Source organism: Anolis carolinensis, chromosome 1, assembly GCF_035594765.1.
Source record: "Anolis carolinensis isolate JA03-04 chromosome 1, rAnoCar3.1.pri, whole genome shotgun sequence".
NCBI lineage: Eukaryota > Metazoa > Chordata > Lepidosauria > Squamata > Dactyloidae > Anolis > Anolis carolinensis.
In genome coordinates, this window is record NC_085841.1 from 196,645,013 (window position 1) to 196,668,038 (window position 23,026).

Below are 23,026 nucleotides of genomic sequence, written 5' to 3' on the forward strand. Positions count from 1 at the left end.
ATCAGTCCATAAATTGCAACAAGTTATGACTTTCAGCTTACTGCTTGGAATATATATGTTCCCTAGATGGGTCATTATTCTTTATCAATCTGTTGTAAAGAAAGAATTACAAACTTGTCCAAAACAACACTACAACCCCCATACTCACAGCACCCATACCAGTTTCACCTACCTGCATTTCAGTAGGGTTCACTATTATTCATGTAATGGAGTTAAATCCTTGTGCCAGCTGAACTGCTGACCTGAAGGTTGGATTGCTGACCTGAAGGTTGCCGGTTTGAATTTGCGAGACAGGATGAGCTCCAGTCTGTCAGCTCTAGCTTGCAGGGACATGAGAGAAGCCTCCCAGAAGAATGGTAACGCATCCGGGGGCCCCCGAGCAACATCTGTGTAGACAGTCAATTCTCTCACACCAGAAGCAACTTGTAGTAATGAGCATGTCCCCAAGTTCCTTCTGACACAATAAAAACTATTATCTACAGTTTTTGTTTCTACAGTAAATTCAGGAACACATCTCCCATGGATATGGAGGTCATACTATATATTAATAGGTGCAGGCACTATGGAAATTTATTTTCCCCCGGGCCTTGATTTGTTTCTATGCATGTAGGCACATACATGTCGATTTTATATAGATTAAATCAGATTTGCTTTTATTGAACTTTCAAATTAACTAACTTTTCAAGGTTGTTGTATATTTTCCGGGCTGTATGGCCATGTTCCAAAGTTTTCTCTCCTGACGTTTTGCCCACATCTATGGCAGGCATCCTCATAACCTCACAACCTTTGAGGATGCCTGCCATAGATGTGGGCAAAACGTCAGGAGAGAATACTTCTGGAACATGGCCATACAGCCCGGAAAACATACAACAACCTTGTGATCCTGGCTATGAAAGCCTTCGACAACATAACTAACCTTTCGTTCTCCTAGGCTAGACACTCCACAATGTGCATAGGAGCACACCAATAAAGAGTGTTAGCTAGGCAAGCAATAGGATTTTTGAACCAGCACACTAATCTAACAACTAAACACGTCTTGTCATTACAACATTGTCTTGTAATGTGGTTGGTTTTATTGAGATATGTTTTAATCTATATTTGGTTTTAATCTTTGTTGGATCGGGCTTGTCCCCATGTAAGCCACCCCGAGTTCCTTCGGGGAGATGGAGGCAGAATATAAAATATAAAAATAAAGTTGTTGTTATTGCTGAAGGCATTTTGCTGCTCAAGGGAAGGAACAAGATAATGGCTCTGCCGTCTGCATTAGCCAACTTCAGTGGCAACATCTCTATATTAAAATTCTAATAAACAGCTCTAATTTTAGGTTGTCCCAATTACAGCCTCTTAGTATAAAAGAGCAGGGAAGCCCCTGACTTCTGTTCACTGGTCATTTAAGAACAATAACAAGTAACCCATCTGTGTCTCATACTGTTGCAATCTGTGAATCACTTCTTAGGAACTATACATTCCCAAGGACACTTCCTACTGCCATGCTTTTGGTTTTCAATTAAATCCTCCATTTTAATCTAGCAGATTAAATGAATGCCTATCTCTGAATTGTATTTCTGTATTACATTATTCTAGAGAGCCAGTGTGGTGTAGTGGCTTGAGTGCTGGATTGGGGCTCCAAGAAACTTCTGTCTGAATTCCCATTCATCCGTGGAATCCCACTGGGCGACCTTGGGCCAGACATGCACACTTAGTCACAGAGGAAGTTTCAGCAACTCCCCCCTGAACAAAACTTACTAAGAAAATCCATGATAAAATTGCTGAAAAATGGAAGTGTTTTGAAGGCACACAACAAATGAAATTATCCAGACTCTCTATTTTCAAGACCAAACTTTCTAGATCATTGATTCCCAAACTGTATTTCACGGAGTACTAGGATTCTGAAAAAGTATCATAGAGAATGTCTGAAAAATCTTAAATATCAAATTTAAAACTGATTTTAAAATAAAACCACATGAAGCCAATTATTCACTTGTCTCTAATATGAAGGAAGAGGAAGTGTGGGTTATCTCCAAACCACCTTGCAAATGGAAGCAATTTTATCACAGCTCAGTGTTTCAGACCCACACATCCTCTCTAAGGAAAGTCCATGGAGTAAGTTGGATGTCACCCCAGATATATGTATTCGGGGGTTAGACAGAAAATCTATTTTCAAAACTATTTTAAGTGCAAAAATGAAACAATTTCATTCATCACAAATCCACTATTTATACCAAAATAAAGCTTTGTGGTTATATTTCTCTTTATTTCCAAACTAACATAGGCATAGATGAAAGAAGGAAGAACTTTGTGGGTTCAATATCCTTAGAAAACATCAGGGATAATGTTAGGATGCTGCAGAAGAAAAAATGTCTTCTGAAGGGTTCCATGACTGATGATGATGATGATGATGAGGATGATGACGACAACAACAATAATAATAATAGACACTTGGGAAGTGTCCGACATGTGATGCAACACAAAGGCCAGCATAGTGATCTTGTTTGCTGTGTTCTCATCTTGTTGTGTATATTATTATTATTATTATTATTATTATTATTATTATTATTATTATTATTATTATTATTATTATTATTTTATGACTCAGCAAACAAGATAGATATGCTGGGTTGTTATTATTATTATTATTATTATTATTATTATTATTATTATTATTTCTTACCTGGCTTACCTCACGGCTCATTTTAAAACACTCCATATTAAAATATATTTCTATAAAATACATATTAAAATACACAAATTAAAACTTAGACATAGAATGGAAGTTTAAAATTCATCATTAAAATGAATTTTAAACTTTGGGAAGCACTGTTCCAGAGGACTGGCATTACCCTCTGATAGCAGTGGTTCTCAACCAGAGTGCTCTCAGCTGCTGCGTGCCTTCCTCCCCCATCCTTTTGGCATAAGGATGCGGTGGGCCACCATGTCCTTATGCCAAGAGGACAAGGAAAATAAGGAGGGCCTGTTGTAAGCGCCTAGGGGGCCGTATCCGCCCCCGCCCGCCCCGCCGCCGCCCCCCCCTGCCCCCAGCCTTAGTTTCCCCATGCCTGTCATAGAACTTGCAGTCCCCGGATGTTTATGGACTATAGCTCTCTTCCACATACCCAAAGTGAGAGATGATTTTGAGTTGTTACTTTTCTGGAAATCGTTCCTTTTGAATCACTATGATAACATAGACTGGTGTCTGTGCTTCTCAAGCCTGCCCTTTAATTGCCGCTTTCAGCAGGACAGCCGAGCCTAACCCTAAAGACGATGAAATGTAAACATCTCAGCACATTTTGTTTACTGTCTGGCATCTGACTCTGTAGAGCCATTACTTGATCATTTTGCAGCCATACTCAACCACTAAGCAAACAGAATTGGGACTCTGTGTTTTCTACCTCTCTTGGCAGTGTAAGAATTTTCTTTGTAGGAAATGTTCTTAACCACAAATCATTCTTGTCTATTCAGACTAAAATTAGTGTTTGAAATCTGCTGATCTGTTAGATTTAGTTATTCATTCTTATTTTTAAAAAACAGCAGGAACAAGAACTTCAGTTAATTCGTTTTGCAGCAGAAGAAAAGCTTAAACAGGAAAAATAGATAAAAGAAAAAGAAACCTAGCAACATTTTAAAGACTCATTGATATTTTAGCCTTTTTTTATCATGAGGACATATTGCAAGTCACTTCTGGTGTGAGAGAGCTGACAGACAGGAGCTCACCCCATCTCACAGAAGTGAACCGGCAACCTTCATGTTAGCAACCCAGCCTTTAGGTCAACAGTCCAGCCAGCATAAGGGTTTAACCCACCATGACTCTTAATATTTTATTTCAATATTTTATATTAATATTTATAATATTTTATATTAATATTTTAGCATTAGTTTTTGTGAATATCAATCCTCTTCCTCAGATGCACTATAATTACTAGGGTGTGCAATTCGGCTGAACCGCAATCCGTTTTCAGTATCCGAATTTCAGTGGACCCGTGGATCAGTTTTTGTGAGCCTTCCAAAAACGGCAGGCATCTGAAAATCGTTTTCAGGTCCACAGCCAAAAAATGCAGGAAAATCCAGCCATTGGCAGCAATGGAGGGGCTTCCCAGGCTGGTACTATTTGCAGGTACTATTCTTATTAATAAAAATATTTTGAAAGTATTTTCTTCTAGGAAAAGCAAAGCCTAATATTTTTAAGCACCAGCCAAATTAAATGAAATGTAATAAAGAGAAGAAATGAAAAGCCAAGAGAGAGATATATTTATTACATCAAGCAACAGAGAGAACTTGATGAGATTTGCAAAGGAAATATATTTGGTATTGGTAGTAGGTACTTAGGTGGGCAAGTAGGTACTGATAGTGGATTTTCTGAGATGGGGGCTTTGCTGTTTGCTGGTACAATTGTTATTGATAATAAACTTTTGAGAGTATATTTCCTGATGGAGTTTGGAGATAGAGGAGAGAAGATGATTTCTGTAATGTAATAATAATAATAATAATAATAATAATAATAATAATAATAATAATAATAATACGTTATTTGTACCCCACCACCATCTCCCAGAAGGGACTCGGGGTAGCTTACAAAACACTCATAATGTCACAATACATACAGTGCAATAAATACTGATACATGAATATCAAAGGAAAACATAATTCACATCATCAATAAGAGGGTTGAATTAATAGTAATGCCTCCAGCTTTGTTACTTGGGTTTAGATGGGAATATTTTAATAAACCAAACGCAGAAGTAATCCTTAGAATGTGCTCTTTAACTACCACTATTCACTTTTCCACATAATCACAATTGGATACATTTCTGCCAACGATGAACAAGTTTTCTGAAGCCGTCACGGAAGAAGTTGACATTCTGTTTCCGCAACCAGCATCTCAGACCTCTCTCAATGTCTTCATCAGAAGCATAATGATCTCCCCGCAGATCTTCTTTCATTATCGGGAACAGATGGAAGTCAGACGGTGCTAAATCTGGACTGTATGGAGGATGCCATACGGTGATGAGATCCAGTCTCTGATGCTTTCATTTCAGGCGTCAGCATCCTGGCTACCCATCATGCACAGATCTTCTGATAGCCAAGCAAAGCAATAATGTGACCCACATGTGAAATGCCGATTATGCTTGAAATTTCTCTCTGAGTGATACGACGATTGCCCTGAATCAATCTGTCAAACTTTTGCTTGTGAAACTCGGCGGTTGCTGTCACAGCCAGGACATCCAAATCTTTGTTTGTCACGCAAGTCAGATGTTCCCACCTCAACATCTTTAAACTTACTCGCCCAACGACGCACACTACTCACATCAACACAATCACCATAAACAGCTTGCATTCTCTGATGAATCTCCTTTGGGGTGACACCTTCTGCTGTCAAGAATTCAATGACTCTACGTTGCTTAAGTTGCATTGACAAACCGTCTGCGCAGGGTTCCATACTTCGCACTTTAACAACACAACCATTCAATGCTAAGGCTTCCTGCCAAATGGAACTGTAGAGGAGAGTCTGCTGAATAAGCCAGTACCTGCTGCATACCAGTACTGCCATCTGTTGAAGAGTTACGAAGGTGGAGGCACTACTTTTCATTCAACCCTCATACATAACAATATCACAGTAAAATGAATCAACACTAAAATACACATCAATAAAATGTTATGGTAATTATCCATGGATAAGTAAAGTGTTCCAAAACGTGGTGGGCTAACAGTGGTAAATGTGTTCTACCATTGTAGCAAGTTTAACCCTAAGTAAAGGTAAAGGTTTTCCCCTGACGTTAAGTCCAGTCGTGTCTGACTCTGGGGGTTGGTGCTCATCTCCATTTCTAAGCCGAAGAGATGCTGTTGTCCATAGACACCTCCAAGGTCATGTGGCCGGCATGACTGCATGGAGCGCCGTGACCTTCCTGCCGGAGCGGTACCTATTGGTCTACTCACATTGGCATGTTTTCGAACTGCTAGGTTGTCAGAAGCTGGAGCAATAGCAGGCACTCACTCTGCTCCCGGAATTTGAACCTGGGACTTTTCAGTCTGCAAGTTCAGCAGCTCAGTGCTTTAACACACTTTGCCATCAGGGCTCCTTAAGTTTAACCCTAATAGTTGTAAAAATGGGGGTGAAAGGAGCCCCTAAAGTTTCCCCACTTGAGCAAATACTATAACAAAAAGTAACAAAATTTCCTTACTCTCATTATAGTAATGACATTTTCACTAACGACTCCTTAGAATTGCTTTAGAAATAAAATGCCGGTGCCCACTAATTTTGTAATGACTTTTGAAACTTTTTTTTTGGTCAATCACACAGCCCTAGTGGCTACACCCTGGAAATGTCTAGACTGCCCGAGTCCTTTCACGGGCAGCAACTCGAATGACTTCAGCTTCCCTGAGAACATGACTAAACTGAGTGGAGACTGTGTGGGAGGCAAGGAGCTGACTCATCAAAACAGGGGCTTTCTTGCATTCCCACATGGATAAAAAACAATAAGGGTGAAAAAGGAAGCACATTCAATGAAAACACTCCTGCCCACACAAAAATGTGAGCTGCAGGTAATTCATCAAATCAACTCAGTAATAATTAATCTCTGCTTTTCCCTCAATGTCAGTGGTTCTCAACCTTCCTAATGCTGTGACCCCTTAATACAGTTCCTCACGTTGTGGTGACCCCCAACAATAAAATTATTTTTGTTGCTACTTTATAACTGTCATTTTGCTACTGCTATGTATTGTAATGTAAATATCTGATATGCAGGATGTATTTTCATGCACTGGACCAAATTTGGCTAAAATACCAGATACGCCCAAATTTGAATACTGGTGGGTTTGATTTTGTCATTTGGAAGTTGTAGTTGCTGGGATCAACTACTATTGTAGTTGCTACAATCAAAGAGCATTCTGAACACCACCAATGATGGAATTGAACCAAACTTAGCACACGTAACTCCCAATAGGAGTACTGGAAGGGTTTGGTGGGCATTGACTGTGAGTTTGGGAGTTGTAGTTCACCTACATCCAGAGAGCACTGTGGACTCAAACAATGATGCATCTTGACCAAACTTGGCACAAATACTCAATATGCCCAAATGTGAACACTAGTGGAGTTTGGGGGAAACAGACCTTGACATTTGGGAATTGTAGTTGCTGGGATTTATAGTTCACCTACAACCGAAGAGCATTCTGAACTCCACCAACAATGGAATTGAACCAAACTTAGCACACATAACTCCCATGGCCAATAGGAATACTGGAAGGGTTTGGTGGGCATTGACCATGAGTTTGGGAGTTGTAGTTCACCTACATCCAGAGAGCCATGTGGACTCAAACAATGATGGATCTGGACCAAACTTGGCACAAATACTCAATATGCCCAAATGTGAACACTGGTGGAGTTTGTGGAAAATAGACCTTGACATTTGGGAGTTGGAGTTGCTGGGATTTATAGTTCACCTACAATTGAAGAGCCCCTTGAATACCACCAACGATAGAATTGAGCCAAACCGCCCACACTTGAGCCCCCAGGGTTCAATGCAGAAAATCCTAGGATGTATAGTTTGGCAAGGCCACCCAAGTACTCATATGGGATTGAGGAAAGAAAGACATGTGGATGGAAATAATTCCTTTGGCATCCATTCTTAGAAACAAATCTTACACAAAAGCAAAGCTGTTAGTGTGACAGCAGTGAAAATCTAATCATACTGTAATCCAGTGATTCCCAAAGTGGGCGCTACCGCCCCCTGGTGGGTGCCGCAGCGATCCTGGGGGGCGGTGATGGCACCTATTAGGACACAAGGGTGCGGCCAGGGGAGGGGCGGGGCCTCTTCCCAAATGCAGGAGACAGGGCTGAGCACCTGAGGCTCCTGTTAGGACACAGGGAGCGGGGCTAGAGGAGTGGCCGTGGCTTCTTCCCAAGAGCCTGAGACAGGGCTGAGAATCTATACCTCTCCTGAGGCGCTTATTGGGACACAGAGGGGGGAGCTAAGGAAGGGGGCGGGGCCTCCTTCCAAGAAGCGAGACAGGGCTGAGCCTCTAAACCACTCCTGAGGCGCTTCTTAGAACACAGGGGTGGGGTCATAGAATCATAGAATCATAGAATAGTAGAGTTGGAAGAGACCACATGGGCCATCCAGTCCAACCCCCTGCTAAGAAGCAGGAAATCGCATTCAAAGCACCCCCGACAGATGGCCATCCAGCCTCTGCTTAAAAGCCTCCAAAGAAGGAGCCTCCACCACAGCCCCGGGGAGAGAGTTCCACTGTCGAACAGCCCTCACAGTGAGGAAGTTCTTCCTGATGTTCAAGTGGAATCTCCTTTCCTGTAGTTTGAAGCCATTGTTCCGTGTCCTAGTCTGCAGGGCAGCAGAAAACAAGCTTGCTCCCTCCTGCCTATGACTTCCCCTCACATATTTATACATAGCTATCATGTCTCCTCTCAGCCTTCTCTTCTGCAGGCTAAACATGCCCAGCTCTTTAAGCCGCTCCTCATAGGGCTTGTTCTCCAGACCTTTGATCATTTTAGTTGCCCTCCTCTGGACGTTTTCCAGCTTGTCAACATCTCCCTTCAACTGTGGTGCCCAAAATTGGACACAGTATTCCAGGTGTGGTCTGACCAAGGCAGAATAGAGGGGGAGCATAACTTCCCTGGATCTAGACGCTATTCCCCTATTGATGCAGGCCAGAATCCCATTGGCTTTTTTAGCAGCCGCATCACATTGTTGGCTCATGTTTAACTTGTTGTCCACAAGGACTCCAAGGTCTTTTTCGCACACACTGCTGTCAAGCCAGGCGTCCCCCATTCTGTATCTTTGATTTCCATTTTTTCTGCCGAAGTGAAGTATCTTGCATTTGTCCCTGTTGAACTTCATTTTGTTAGTTTTGGCCCATCTCTCTAGTCTGTCAAGATCGTTTTGAATTCTGCTCCTGTCTTCTGGAGTGTTAGCTATCCCTCCCAGTTTTGTGTCGTCTGCAAACTTGATGATCGTGCCTTCTAACCCTTTGTCTAAGTCGTTAATAAAGATGTTGAACAGAACCGGGCCCAGGACGGAGCCCTGCGGCACTCCACTTGTCACTTCTTTCCATGATGAAGATGACGCATTAGTGAGCACCCTTTGGGTTCGTTCGCTTAGCCAATTACAGAGCCACCTAACCGTAGTTTTGTGTAGCCCACATTTTACTAGTTTGTTTGCCAGAAGGTCGTGGGGGACTTTGTCGAAGGCCTTACTGAAATCCAGGTACGCTACATCCACAGCATTCCCTGTATCGACCCAACTCGTAACTCTATCGAAAAAAGAGATCAGATTAGTCTGGCCTGGGTATAGAGGTTCAGCCCCCTCAGACACTTGGGAAGAGGCCCTGCCCCCTCCTCTAGCCCCGCCCCTTCCTCTAGCCCTGATCCCTGTGTCCTGGCAAGTACCGCAGGACAGGGATAGAAGCTCAGCCCTGCCCCAGAGCTCGTAACTCCGCCCATCCCAGTCGTGGCCACCCATTTGTGGCCCCGCCCACCTCCCCCTCCCAGCCCTGTATCTTGGACTAGGGGATAGGCTCAGCCTCACCCTCTTGAGCAGGAGCCACGCCCACCCCTCTAAGCCACGCCCCCTTCCCAGGGGGCACTGAGTAATATTTTTTCTGGAAAGGGGGCGGTAGGCCAAATAAGTTTGGGAACCACTGCTGAAATCGATCAGAAAGATCTAAAAATAGAGATAAAATATTAGGTGACATAAATAAACCACTTAAGTTATAGCAACATTAACAGGGACACAAAACATCAACATTCATGCTTTTGTACCCCCATTGGGACTGGGGGTGCAGCCACACTGGGAAAATAATGCAATTCAATAGCACTTTGATTGGCATGGATTTCAATGCTATGGAATCCTGGGAGTTGTAGTATGTTGAGGCAACAGTCTAATGGGCAGAGAAGGCTAAAGACTCCCATAGCGGTGAAGGTGCTGTCAAACAGCATTAATGTAACAGCGATTCAATGGGGAGCAAGAGACTGGCAGATTCCCTTTTGGAGGAAGCCACGCCCCCTTGGAGGAAGCCACGCCCCTTTCAGCCAGCCTCTTTCCCTCAGCTTCTAGGAACAAAACAAAAAGCAAGTCCTCCTCGCCGCCGCGGATTGGCCGCCAGGGCTGGGACGCTCTCTTTCTCTTTCTCAGTCAGTCTCTTTGATTCCTCCTCCTCAGTCTGAGCCTTTCCCGGCCTGGCGCGTTTGTGAGGCGACTTCGGGCCACTTTCCCCTTCTCTCCTCAGTTAATGCGCGCCATGGCCGGCCTCCCTTGGCTCCTGTTCCTCTTCTTGGCTTTGCCGCCCGGCCGGGCTTTCAACCTGGACGTGGAAAGCCCCGCTGTTTACTCCGGAGCGGAGGGGAGTTACTTCGGCTTCGCGGTGGAATTCTTCGCCCCGGATGGCGCCTCGTAAGTACCGCCTCCGAGAGGCCGTCCGCACTGTAGCCTGGATGCGGTTTCACCCCGCTCAAAACTAGGGGGATCCTAGGAGTTCCAAATGGCCAGTGTGTACATTTATCTTGCTGTGAGTTTTCCGGGACGTATGGCCATGTTCCAGAAGCATTCTCTCCTGACGTTTCGCCCACCTCTGTGGCAAACATCCTCAGAGGTTGTGAGGTCTGTTGGAAACTAGTCAAGTGAGGTTTATATAACTGTGGAAGGTCCAGAGTGGGAGAAGGAACTCTTTTCTGCTTGAGGCAGTGTGAATGTTTCATTTAATCATCTTGATTAGCATTGAATAGCCTTGCAGCGTCAAAGCCTGGCTGATTCCTGCCTGGGGGAATCCTTTTTTCTTTTTTAAAAAATTATTTATATACCGCCCTTCTCACCCAAAGGGACTCAGGGTGGCTTACAACACTGGCACAATTAGATGCCTATACAAAAACAATCAGCAATACATAAAATCAGTTAAAAACAATTAAATACAATATAAAATTACAGTATATAAATTTTAAAAAATATATATGCTCAGATCCGTTAAGAATCCTTTGCTGGGAGGTGTTAGCTGGCTCTGATGCATGTGTGGAATTTGCAAAACAATAATCCAGTATTACAATACTGAAGTACAGTAGAGTCTCACTTATCCAAGATAAACGGGCCGGCAGAACATTGGATAAGTGAAAATGTTGGATAATAAGGAGGGATTAAGAAAAAAGCCTATTAAACATAAAATTACACTATGATTTTACAAATTAAGCACCAAAACATCACGTTTTACAAGAAATTGACAGAAAAAGCAGTTCAGTAAACAGGAATGTTATGTAGTAATTACTGTATTTACAAATTTAGCACCAAAACATTGCAACATTTACTACAAAAACAATGATTACTAAAAGGCAGACTGCCTTGGATAATACAGAACCTTGGATAAGTGAAGCTTGGATAAGTGAGACTCTACTGTATTCACAAACATATACTTGTTTCAACAATTTGTCAAAGGTAGAACAAAAAAAATAAATAAGGAGCTCCTGGTGGTGCAGCATGTTGAAGCGCTAAGCTGCTGAACTTGCAGACCAAAAGGTTGGCAGTTTGAATCCAGGGAGCTAGGTGAGCTCCCGCTGTTAGCCCCAGCTTCTGCCAACCTAGCAGTTCGGAAACATGCAAATGTGAGTAGATCAATAGGTACCGCTCCGTCGGGAAAGTAATGGCTTTCCATGCTGTCATGCCGGCCACATGACCTAGAAGGTCTCTACGGTCAACGCTGGCTCTTTGACTTAGAAATGGAGATGAGCATTAACGCCCAGAATCGGATATGACTAGACTTAATGTCAGGGGGAAACCTTTACCTTTACTGAGAGCAAAAAATAGTATACAATGAAACATAAGACATTCACAATTATTGATTACAGTTTCTTTCTTGTTGAAGGGAATTTTCAACAAGGGTTACTTTAAACAGATGTTGTCTTTAAAGTTCACAGTGGTGACTTCTTTCAACAAAAGTCTGTATAAACAAATCTTCCATGTTTTCTTGTAGAGAACTTCCACAACTGGTGTGGAATTCCTCTGTTTTCTGAGTGTTGTTCTTTATTTGCTGTTTTGATTTTAGAGTTTTTAATACTGGTAGCCAAGTTTTGTTCACGTTCATGGTTTCCTCCTTTCTGTTGAAATTGTCAACATGCTTGTGAGTTTCAGTGGCTTCTCTGTGTAGTCTGACATGGTGGTTTTTAGAGTGGTCCAACATTTCTGTGTTCTCCAATAATATAATGTGTCCAGGTTGGCTCATCAAGTGCTCTGCTATGGCTGATTTCTCTGGTTGAGTGAGTCTGCAGTGCCTTTCGTGTTCTTTGACTCGTGTTTGGGCAATGCTGTGTTTGGTGGTCCCTATGTAGACTTGTCCACAGTTGCATGGTATACGGTAGACTTCTGTAGATTTGAGAAGATCCCTCTTGTCCTTCGCTGAACGTAGCATTTGCTGGGCTTTCTTAGTAGGTCTGTAGATAGTTTGTAGGCTGTGTTTCTTCATCAACTTCCCTATGCAGTCAGTGGTTCCCTAGATGTATGGTAAAAACACTTTTCTTCAGGGTGGATCTTTGTTTTTACTCTCATGGCTTGTTCTTGGCCTTGCTGCTCTTCTGATGTCTGTGGTGGAGTCTCCATTGGCCTGTTCTAGGTGGCTCAGTTCATCTTGAAAGCAGTGGGGTTTGCAGATTCTTTTTGCTAGTATTAAAAAACTTTAAAATCAGGACAGCAAATAAAGAACAACATTCTGAAAACAGGGGAATCTCAGACAGGAAACAATCAAGGTCAGCTAACACCTCCCAACAATGGATTCCCCCAGGAAGGAATCAGCCAGGCCTTGAAGCTGCAAGGCTTTTCAACAGACAAAAGTTCTTTCTCCCACCCTGAATCTTCCACAGATTTATAAACCTCACTGACCTAGTTGAGGAGCCTCTGGTGGCACAGTGGGTTAAACTCTTGTGCCAGCAGGACTGATGACTTGAAGGTTGGGTTGCTGACCTGAAGGTTTGCTGGTTTGATTCTAACCAGGGAAAAATGTGGATGAGCTTCCTCTATCACAGTGGTTCTCAGCCTGGGATCCCCAGATGTTTTTGGCCCACAACTCCCAGAAATCCCAGACAGTTTAGCAGCTGTTAGGATTTCTGGTGGTTGAAGGCCAAAAACATCTGGAGACCCATGGTTGAGAACTACTGCTCTATCAGCTCCAGCTCCATGTGAGGACATGAGAGAAGCTTCCCACAAGGATGGTAAAAACATCAAAACATCCGGGCATCCCCTGGGCAACGTCCTTGCAGATGGCCAATTCTCTCACACCAGAAGCGACTTGCAGTTTCTCAAGTCGCTCCTGACACGGGGAAAAAAAACTGACCTAGTTTCCAATATACTTCACAACCCCTGAGGATGCCTACCATAGATGTGGGCGAAATGTCAAAAGAGAATGCTTCTGGAACATGGCCATACAGCCCGAAAAACTCACAGCAACCTAGTCATTCCAGCCACGAAAGCCTTCGACAATACAAAGCATAAAAACTCCAACCCTTAGGGTGCATCCACACTGTGGAATGACTGCAGTTTGATACCATTTTAACTGCTATGGCTCAGTTCTGTGGAATCCTGGGCTTTGTAGTTTCACAAGGTCTTTAGCTTTCTCTGCCAGAGAATGGTGGTCCCTCGCCAAACTACAAACTCCATATGGAGAGAAAAGGCGGGATAATAATAATAATAATAATAATAATAATAATAATAATAATAATAATAATAATATAAACCCCAGGATTCTATAGCATTCAGCCAAGTGGTGTCAAACTGAATTCATTCTAGTGTATATACTTTGAAGGTATTTGCTGGGATTTGCTTTGGATTGAACTTCATAGGTCACTTAAGTGAGCAGGCAACTTGAAGGCACATACGCACTCAAGGCCAAAGTCGTAATTTCTTTGTCCCTTTCTCTTCTCTCCCCCTGAATGTAAGCCAGATTGCTTTTACCAACCAGAATGCTATGAAATATTTAAAACACCCAAGAGAGAAAGAGATAATGGTATTATGCTTTGGGCTTTGCAGAATTCCCAAGTGCTCCTTTAAGTTGCCTCTTAATATATGGAGATCTCATGCATTATTATAGGGGTTTCTTAGGCAAGGGATACCTAGATGTAGTTTTGCCAGTGCCTTTCTCTGAAATAAAGACTACAGTACCTGGTATATATCTAGGTATGAAACTGATCTTACTGAGCTTCAGGTGCAGTGCTTTTCCTTCTTTCACATATAGGAGATGGGCAGTTATTCTGTGGGTATTGTCACAGGACTAGCTCTAAATTTGTGCTAATTGGGTGCAGTTGTTCCTGCCTTTCTTTCCTATAAACTTGCTCAGGGATCTGTACTTAGTGCCACAAGAGAGTGTCAATATTGTTTCCTCATTTGTCAAAAGCATTTGGTTCCTTACTTTTGGAGGCCTTTTTCTTCCCCAGCAGTTTAAGATAAACATTTATAACCTCTTAGCGCAGAGCTTTCCAAACATTTCATCTGGATGACACACTTTTTAGGCATGCATCGTTTCATGTTATAAAGTTTTACTAGCAAAGAGAAGGTTAAACCAACCCCTTATAAAAGATAAGGACACATGCATGAATTGTAACAACAACATGTATGGAGATGCAGCATATCTTTGCCACTTTGAATCTCCTTGTGGAGAGAAAAAGTGGGTGTCAATAAACATAATAATAAATAATATCTCAAGAAAACCTTTGATTTATCATTATATATATATATATATATATATATACACACACACACATACATACAGAGAGAGAGAGCCTTATTTCACATAGATTCAGTGGTGTCTCCTCATGACACACCTACACACTGCAGTTGACACACGTAACATACAATTTAGAAAGCTCTGCTCTGATAGTGTAATATAATAATGAACAAAAAGTTTATATTCTATGGTAAAAATGAAAGAATTCTAGGTATTTAGGTGGAAATGAGTGATGTGGGGCATGTGAATGGAAATATGCCCCATTGAGATTGAGGGTATGTCTATACTGTATAGAGTTATTGTGGTTTGACACCACTTTAACTGCCATAGCTCAATCCTATGGAACCCTGGGATTTGTAATTTGGTGAGACCCCAGTAATTTTTAGCAGAAAAGGAAAATTATTATTGTTTTTCTTATTATTGTTATTATTAGTATCACACTTTTTCTCTCTAAAAAAGAGACTGAAAGTGAGTAAAGACCTTGTAAAACTGCACTTTTCATAAGTAAAGGTTTTCCCCTGACATTAAGTTTAGTCGTGCCCGACTCTGGGGGTTGGTACTCATCTCCATTTCTAAGCCAAAGAGCTGGCATTGTCTGTAGACATTTCCAAGGTCATGTAGTTGGCAGGATTGCATGGAGCGCTGTTACCTTCTCCCCAGAGTGATACTTAATTGATTTACTCACATTTGTATGCTTTTGAACTGCTAGGTTGGTAGAAGCTGGGGCTAATAGCGAGAGCTCACCTTGCTCTCCATATTTGAACTGCCAACCTTTCGGTCAGCAAGTTCAGCAGCTCACTGTGGCCCCGGGGCTCCTTCCTGTAATTCCATAGTATTTTGCTATGGCAGTTGGGATGGGATCAAACTTCACTAATTCTTACTTGTTGCGGTAACCTGGGAGATAGAAGTTGGTAACATAATCTGCTATGTAAAAAAAAAGTTAGGGCACTGAAAATTGGATAAGATTCTTCCTTAAGCATTGCTTAATGTGGAATGCCCTCCCCAGTAGTGTTCAACAATCCCCGACTCTCCTAGGTTTTAGAAAAGCAGTGAAGACGTGGCTATGTGCTCAAGCGTTCGAGGAGTAAATATCTGAGGTGATATGGCTTGAATCAAGGCGTATGCGAAAGGTGTCAGTGGACAAATCTAACTACATATGCATTTTAAATTTTTATAATTCATGTTTTAATAGAGTTTAATAGAGTTTTTAATTGATGTGGTATTGTTGTAATGTTATTGATTTTGTTATTGTTTTATTGAATGTGTTCTGGGCAATGTAAATTGCCGACTGTTGTAATCCATCCTGAGTCCTTATGGGTGAGAAGCAGGCTTGTAGTGAGGGGGGGGGGTTAGGGGTTCAACCCCCCCCCCCCCAAATTTTTCAGGTTTTAAAAAAAACCTGGTTTACTCATGAATTTTAAATGGTTAACCAAATCCCCATGCTAAGTCTATGAGACATAAAACATTAAGAGTCCCTCCAGGCACTATCTCAAGCAGATATTGACAGGTCTGAACCCGGGGAGCGGGTGGGTCAGGGGTTCAACCCCCCCCCCCCCCCGAAATTTTCAAAACCCCTCCCGAAATTTTTTACTGGCTATGGCCCTGGTGAGAAGGGCGGGGTAAAAGTGATGTAAATAAATAAATAGAACTGAATAATGTGGAAAAGCTATGTGTTGTGATTATATATCAAGACACATAACTAGAAAATGATACATCCATAGGACAACAAAGGATTTCCCCCAGGCAGGAAACAGCCAGGCTTTGAAGCTGCAGGGCCATTCAGTGCTAATCAAGGTGGCCAATTGCAACATTCACACTTTCCTCAAACAGAGAAGAATTCTTTCTCCCACCCTGGGCATTCCACAGATATAGAAACCCCACTTGCCTAGTTTCCAACAGATCTCACAACCTCTAAGGATGTCTGCCATAGATACAGGTGAAACATCCAGAGATAATGCTTCTGGAACATGGCCATACAGCCTGAAAAACTCACAGCAAACCATCCATAGGATGTTAGTGTCTGTTATGCTGCAATGCTGTAACTATTTGCTTGGGACTGAAATCCACGGGATTCAGATTGAATGTAACAGGAGATACAGTATTTCTGAGTAGACATGCATAGGATTGGAGTTCTTTAAAACAGAAGCACTGGACTCATCAGTAAAAAAAGTCCTGCCTGCCTGAACATCTGATTCTTTATCAGGAGTGACACAAAGTGTGTCAGGGAATATTTCCAACCCAGGAGTCTCTGGAGTGGGGTGATTCACATATTATCATCATCATCGATCCAGTTGAAAACACTTTTGCTTTGCAAGTTCTAAATTGCTCTGACATATCTTGCTTTTGGTTATGGAGGAAATGTTAGGAAGGTCTTAGTTCCAGGGCTCACAGACAGACAGACAGACAGACAGACAGACAGACGGGAGGGGAAAAGCTCAGCCACTCGTCAGTGAAAGGGCATTGGCCTCAGGCCTATTTGCTTTTGTAATGGCTAAGTGCATTAACTTCCCAAAGTGACTTCCCATGGTTTCAGTGGGACTTCCTTTCTAAGATATCCATACTGGACACCTGTAGCACTTTGGTACACTTTAAATGACATTATTCTAGGATTTGCAAAGGATTTAAGAGGTACTTAAATGTCTCTGGGGTCCCATCTATACCACAGTTTGAAACTGCATTATATGGTCAGTGTAACACTTATAATGCACTTCAGTGTTAACTGCACTATATGAATCTACATGACCATATAATGTATTATATGGCAGTGTAGATGGGATCTGGGATAGAATTGTAATTCTGTAGCTGAGGGTAATACACTAAAGACTTCTTCAGGATGGAGCAAGGGCTACAGGTTGAGTATCCCTTATTTGAAATGCTTGGGACCAGACACTTTTTTGGATTTCAAATTTTGTAACACCATTATTCATATATACATCCTTAATGAAATATCCTGGAGAGAGGGCTAAACTCTAGACACAGAACTTATTCATGTTTCATATATATCTTAGACACATAGTCCAAAGGCAATTTTATACAATATTATTAATTCATTATGTAACACATTTTTGTTCCTGGGTTATAAATGTCATTTCCTAATGGGGTCTATCATAAAAACATGGAAAAGGTTTATTAAACTGCAAAAACTTGGTTTTTGCCGAACATCCTGCAGCACATTTTCAATGAATATCTCATTGAGTCTCAACCAATTCAATATAATGTGGCAGCCACAAAAACAAAGTTTCTTGAGTATAACAACTACTTTCAAAATAAGCACAAACAAGAAATAACACTTTCAAACCAGGAACAGATTTTTTTTCAAATTTTGTTACATAGTATTTTTACTTTAGCACCTGAAACAAAGTTTGTGTGCATGGAACCATCTGAAAGTAAAAGTACTATCTCAGCCACCCCTATGGACGATTTTCGAGTACCATAGAGTCTCACTTATCCAACATAAATGGGCCGGCAGAATGTTGGATAAGCGAATATGTTGGATAATAAGGAGGGATTAAGGAAAAGCCTATTAAACATCAAATTAGGTTACGATTTTACAAATTAAGCACCAAAACATCATGTTATACAACAAATTTGACAGAAAACATAGTTCAATACGCAGTAATACTATATAGTAATTACTGTATTTACGAATTTAGCACCAAAATATCACAATGTATTGAAAACATTGACTACAAAAATGTGTTGAATAATCCAGAATGTTGGATAAGTGAGACTCTACTGTATTTTGAAATTTGGGATAAGGAATGTTCAACCTGTATTGAGTTTCTACATGAAATGGATACATCAATTCACATCTCATATACATGTTCATGAGGGTTAATATAAATCACAGGCAAATTTTGTATGCAACAAAAATAACTCTTGGTCAGGACGCTGCTGGGGGATTGCCCTCCCAGGTGAACTACTCTTTAAATTGTCTTTTACCGATGATGATGATGATGATGATGATAATAATAATCTTTATTTATATTCCTCCCTAAGGGGCAATTGGATAATAATAATAATAATAATAACAACTTAATTTTTATACCCCGCCCCATCTCCCCGGAGGGACTCGGAGCGGTTTACATGGGGCTTACATTGGATGTCAATTTCTATCACACAACTGGGTGGATAGAAATGGATCAGCTTCTAGAGGAGCTGCATTCTGCTGTCACCTGCCCAAATTTAATTATTTCTTTCTGGGCAAGTCCCAGGGATAAGGGATAGTCTAGGGGAGAGATTGTAGCTAGACACTTCCCCATTGAATTCAGTGAATTTATCTTTCTGACCAAACATGTTTAGCTTTAATCTGTAAACCTGCTTCCTGTTTGTCTCCTGAGACACTTTTAGACAATAAAAGCCAGGAATGGCTGGAACAGACACCTAATGCGTATAAGAAAACGTTTGTGGTTATCCACTCATCTTAGCCTTGGGCAACATCTTTACTCCTGTTTTCCAACTAATCTGAGTTTATCATCCCATCCCTGTACACACATGTATTACATTTTATGACTATTTGCACATACAGTTTGCCTATATAGGTCTTTTCCTTGATGCTTCATGCGTCTGAGGAAGTTGACATAGGGTGTATCTACATTATAGAATTAATGCAGTTTGGCACCACTTGCACTGCCATGGTGCCATGGAATTATGGAAATTGCAATTTTACAAGGTCTTCAACCTTCTCTGTCAAAGAGTCCTGGTGCCTCATCAACTACAACTCCCACGATTCCATAGGCAGTTCATTCAAATAGCACCAACAGCCAGGAATGATCCTACTTTTAGTCAGAGTGAAGGTCATTTACCTGTCAGACAGAGGGAGAGGCAACCTGCAGAGTTATCGGTTTCAAATCGTCTTCTTTCCTCCAGTTTAATCTGCTACCTTTGAATGATGGATGATGATGCCCTGTTGCCTATATTGAGGATTCAGCTGCCTATCCAAATGGCTTCTATATGTTTTCCTGAACAGTGATCATTTTCAGAAGACTTCTAAACTTTTGGAAAAATTCTGAAAATCCTATGCAAAGTATAGCAGATTACGATTTAGAAGTACTTTATGTATTTGTGTATTATAAAACAGTCTTCTGTATACGTCGAAGGCACATTTGGAAGCCAAAACTATGGATTTTGATGTGGCCTGTGGATAAGTCAAGGTGCTTTTTTCATGTTCTTCCATGACTGACTTGCCAACACTTTACTCAGAGAAGGGGATGTTTCCTTAATTTTCTAAGACTTCAAGTACAGTATTCACAGTTACCCATGGATGAGGTTTTGGGTTTTTTAAATTAAAAATGTATTGTGTAATAAACAAAAAATTAAAATAAAGTACAAATTATACAGTAACTAATGGAAACTGTACAATTACAACATTTTATCACACCCAAACCCTCATGTCCCACACCCATGAACCCAACTATAACTTCTGATGCTACTCAGTATGAATCGTATACCCAGGCTTTTTTTTTTTTTTGAGATCATTTTACTAAAAATTCTAGACTTATATCTGAGTATATGTAGTGGTATGTTACCATCCTAAACCTCACTCTCCCCATTAGATTTTCAAAGTATAACTCTTTCCAGTTGTTATTTAAAATTGTGCTGTTACATGTCTGTTACTTGAAAAACACTAAAGAAAACCGCCCCTGACCATTTTTTACATGTAGAAATAGCAAGACTATATGTTTTAAGTTACTGATAATTATATGCACTCAATGTCAGAATAAACTGGTTTATTGACTAACATAGATATGCATGTATACATCAAAATTATTGTTACCTGACTATATCTGCTATGATTTGTTGTTCTGTTATGTACCATAAACTATAATTAACTGTTTACCCCCCCCCCCCCAAAAAAAAAGAAAAAAAAAGAAAAAGAAATCTGCTTTTGGCTCAAAACACCCCAAAGCAGTGAAAAGGCCACAATTCTTTAAATGTAATTTTATACTTATCTCTTTTTTGTCCTCATTGTAAAACAAGGAATTAAGGATATACTTCCAAGTTGTGAACCAAAATCCATGCCCCAACCCTTTCCTTGTACCAGAAACTCTGAAAGCGGCTTCTCCCATTTTCATGGCTTAGTAAGTGTTCCCAAGCTGTTACCCGGGTCTACAAGTCCTATCATCCCCATGCAGCATGATGTAGCTCAAGTATCAAACATCTGGAGAATGCTCATTTAGAGAATGCTGTCTTGGCAAGACTATGCTAAGACAAACAAAATATAGAGCACTGAAAATGGTGGGAAGTCTATGTGCTTGTGTTCTTCACGATTAAGACAATATTTACATATTTACAGTAATTATTTGATCCTGCTCTTCTGTAATAAACACACTTAGGGTGGATTGCAGTACAAAATCATACCATTAAATATTTAAAATGCAATCTTAATTGTAAAAATAGAAAGGGATCACATTATTATGTAATGTTATTCATTGCCCAACAATATTTCTTATAAGGAAGTATTTAGTGGTATTATAGTTCATTGTTAGGAAGTAAGCCTTCAGTGAGTCTTACTTCTTAATTAACAAGCCGAGAACCAAAAGGTATATATTCCCATCTATACTTATTTTATGGGATGTAGTGGGTCTTGCTTCCCAGAAGTCCTGCTTTGGACTGAGCTGTGTATGTACATTTTATATTTTAATGTTTTCCCATCTTCAGAGTTCTCTGGTTAAAGTAGTATTTTATGAAGTATTCTACACTACAAGCGTCTCTAAAATGAAAAAAAATGTGGATATTGTGGCATAATTGGAATTGTGTTTCGCTCTTATTATGTTGAATATTGGAATATAATTGTGTGCTGTTTCTAAGCCATCACTGTGACCTTACATAAGAAAACACAATGACATTCATGGGTTTGCCATAGGTTGACAGGCAATATGAAGGGACATACACATCACTTTGTGCTGCCTAGTGTCTAGAAATGGATACAGGCTTAGTCAGACTTAGAGGAAACCTTGCAAAAAAGAGTAGGATTTAAGTGATGACTAAATGTGATTCCAGCCCCTAATGTTCAGATGATGATGTGGATGAATTTTAAGTATGACTAAGATGGTACAAACCATAATGTTCACTTAAGATTTATGAGGTTGCTATATTTTATAGAAATTGATGCTTATATCATACACATCCATATTTGAATTCATGTGGGGAGGTTGCACTTATGAACAAAAAGTAGGACATGTTGATGGGGGAATGGGGAAGTACCAGCTTTTGAGTGGTCTGTAAAAATCCAGTTCGGCTGTTTTGCCTGATGAGTTATTAATTCGTTTAGGAAATTCCCTGATGCCTTTTCAAATGGAATTTGGTGTGCACAGCTATTATTGGTATGGCCTTAGAACCCATGTATTTTAGCTTTGATTAATCCTGGAGAAGTGGCAAGGTCCAAGTTGAGTATCTATTTTCTGAAATGTTTGAGATCAGAAGGGTTGTGGATTTTTAAAAATAGATTTTGTAATACAGCTGGCCCTGATATCCATTGAAGTTTGATTCCAGAATCCCATGTGGATACCAAAAGCTGTGGGTGCTCAACTCTTTTTATATAGTGGACTAGCTGTGCCCAGCCACGCGTTGCTGTGGCGTTGTCTGGTGGTGTTGGTGAGAAATTGTTGAGGTAGTGGTGGTATTGAATGTCTGTTGTATGGTTGTCTTTATGTTTAGTATGCACACTGAAGTGGATTATATGGCAGTGTGGAGTCAAGATAATTCAGTTCAAAGCAGATAATATAAGATTCTAAATGGGTTATATAGCTGTGTGGAAGGGCCTTGAGTCTACACTGCCATATAATCCAGTTAAAATCTATGGAAGAGGCCTAAGTGAGGCCTAACTGTGCCTGTCCCCTGGGCTGAGTAGGTTGCTAGGAAACCAAGTAGGCGGAGCTTAGCCTTTTAACTGGCAGCAATTGGATAAAACTATTATTCTTCTCCCTGTAATTAGGACTTTATTTTTCTTTTCTTTTTGTTGTATCAACCTAGAGCCGTGAATGATGGGTTGTGTTGTCAAATTTCGAGGTTGGGGGGCCTGTAGTTTTGTTGTTTTGTCCGCTGCCCTGATGCCATCACTCTTTTATATATATAGATGGATTGCATCTCAACAGATAGGAATAAAATTTAGAAGGATGTTGTTGGATTAGAAAACTTGGCTGAAAGATTTCATTTCTTACAGGAGGAAGGGTTTTAATTGAATCTTAGATGAAACTTCTATAAGAAAACAAGGAAGTTCAACTGTAAAAGAAACTTTAGACCAGTGGTTCTCAACCTGTGGGTCCCCCAGGTGTTTTGGCCTACAACTCCCAGAAATCCCAGCCAGTTTACCAACTTGGGATTT

General features: G+C 40.8%; 1 protein-coding gene and 1 long non-coding RNA gene across 4 annotated transcripts in view; one reads left to right on the forward strand and one right to left on the reverse strand.

Moving 5' to 3' along the window:
- LOC103280023 (uncharacterized) overlaps positions 1-23,026 on the reverse strand; it is a 1,071,411-nt gene that overhangs the window by 126,168 nt on the left and 922,217 nt on the right. The window lies entirely within an intron of this gene.
- The window catches only part of itgav (integrin subunit alpha V), a 97,811-nt gene continuing 84,830 nt past the window's right edge, over positions 10,046-23,026 (forward strand). The window contains exon 1 of the mRNA XM_003228848.4: positions 10,046-10,397. Coding sequence (XP_003228896.3) covers positions 10,237-10,397 — 161 coding nt within the window. The 5' untranslated portion in view covers positions 10,046-10,236. The remainder of the gene's footprint in view (positions 10,398-23,026) is intronic.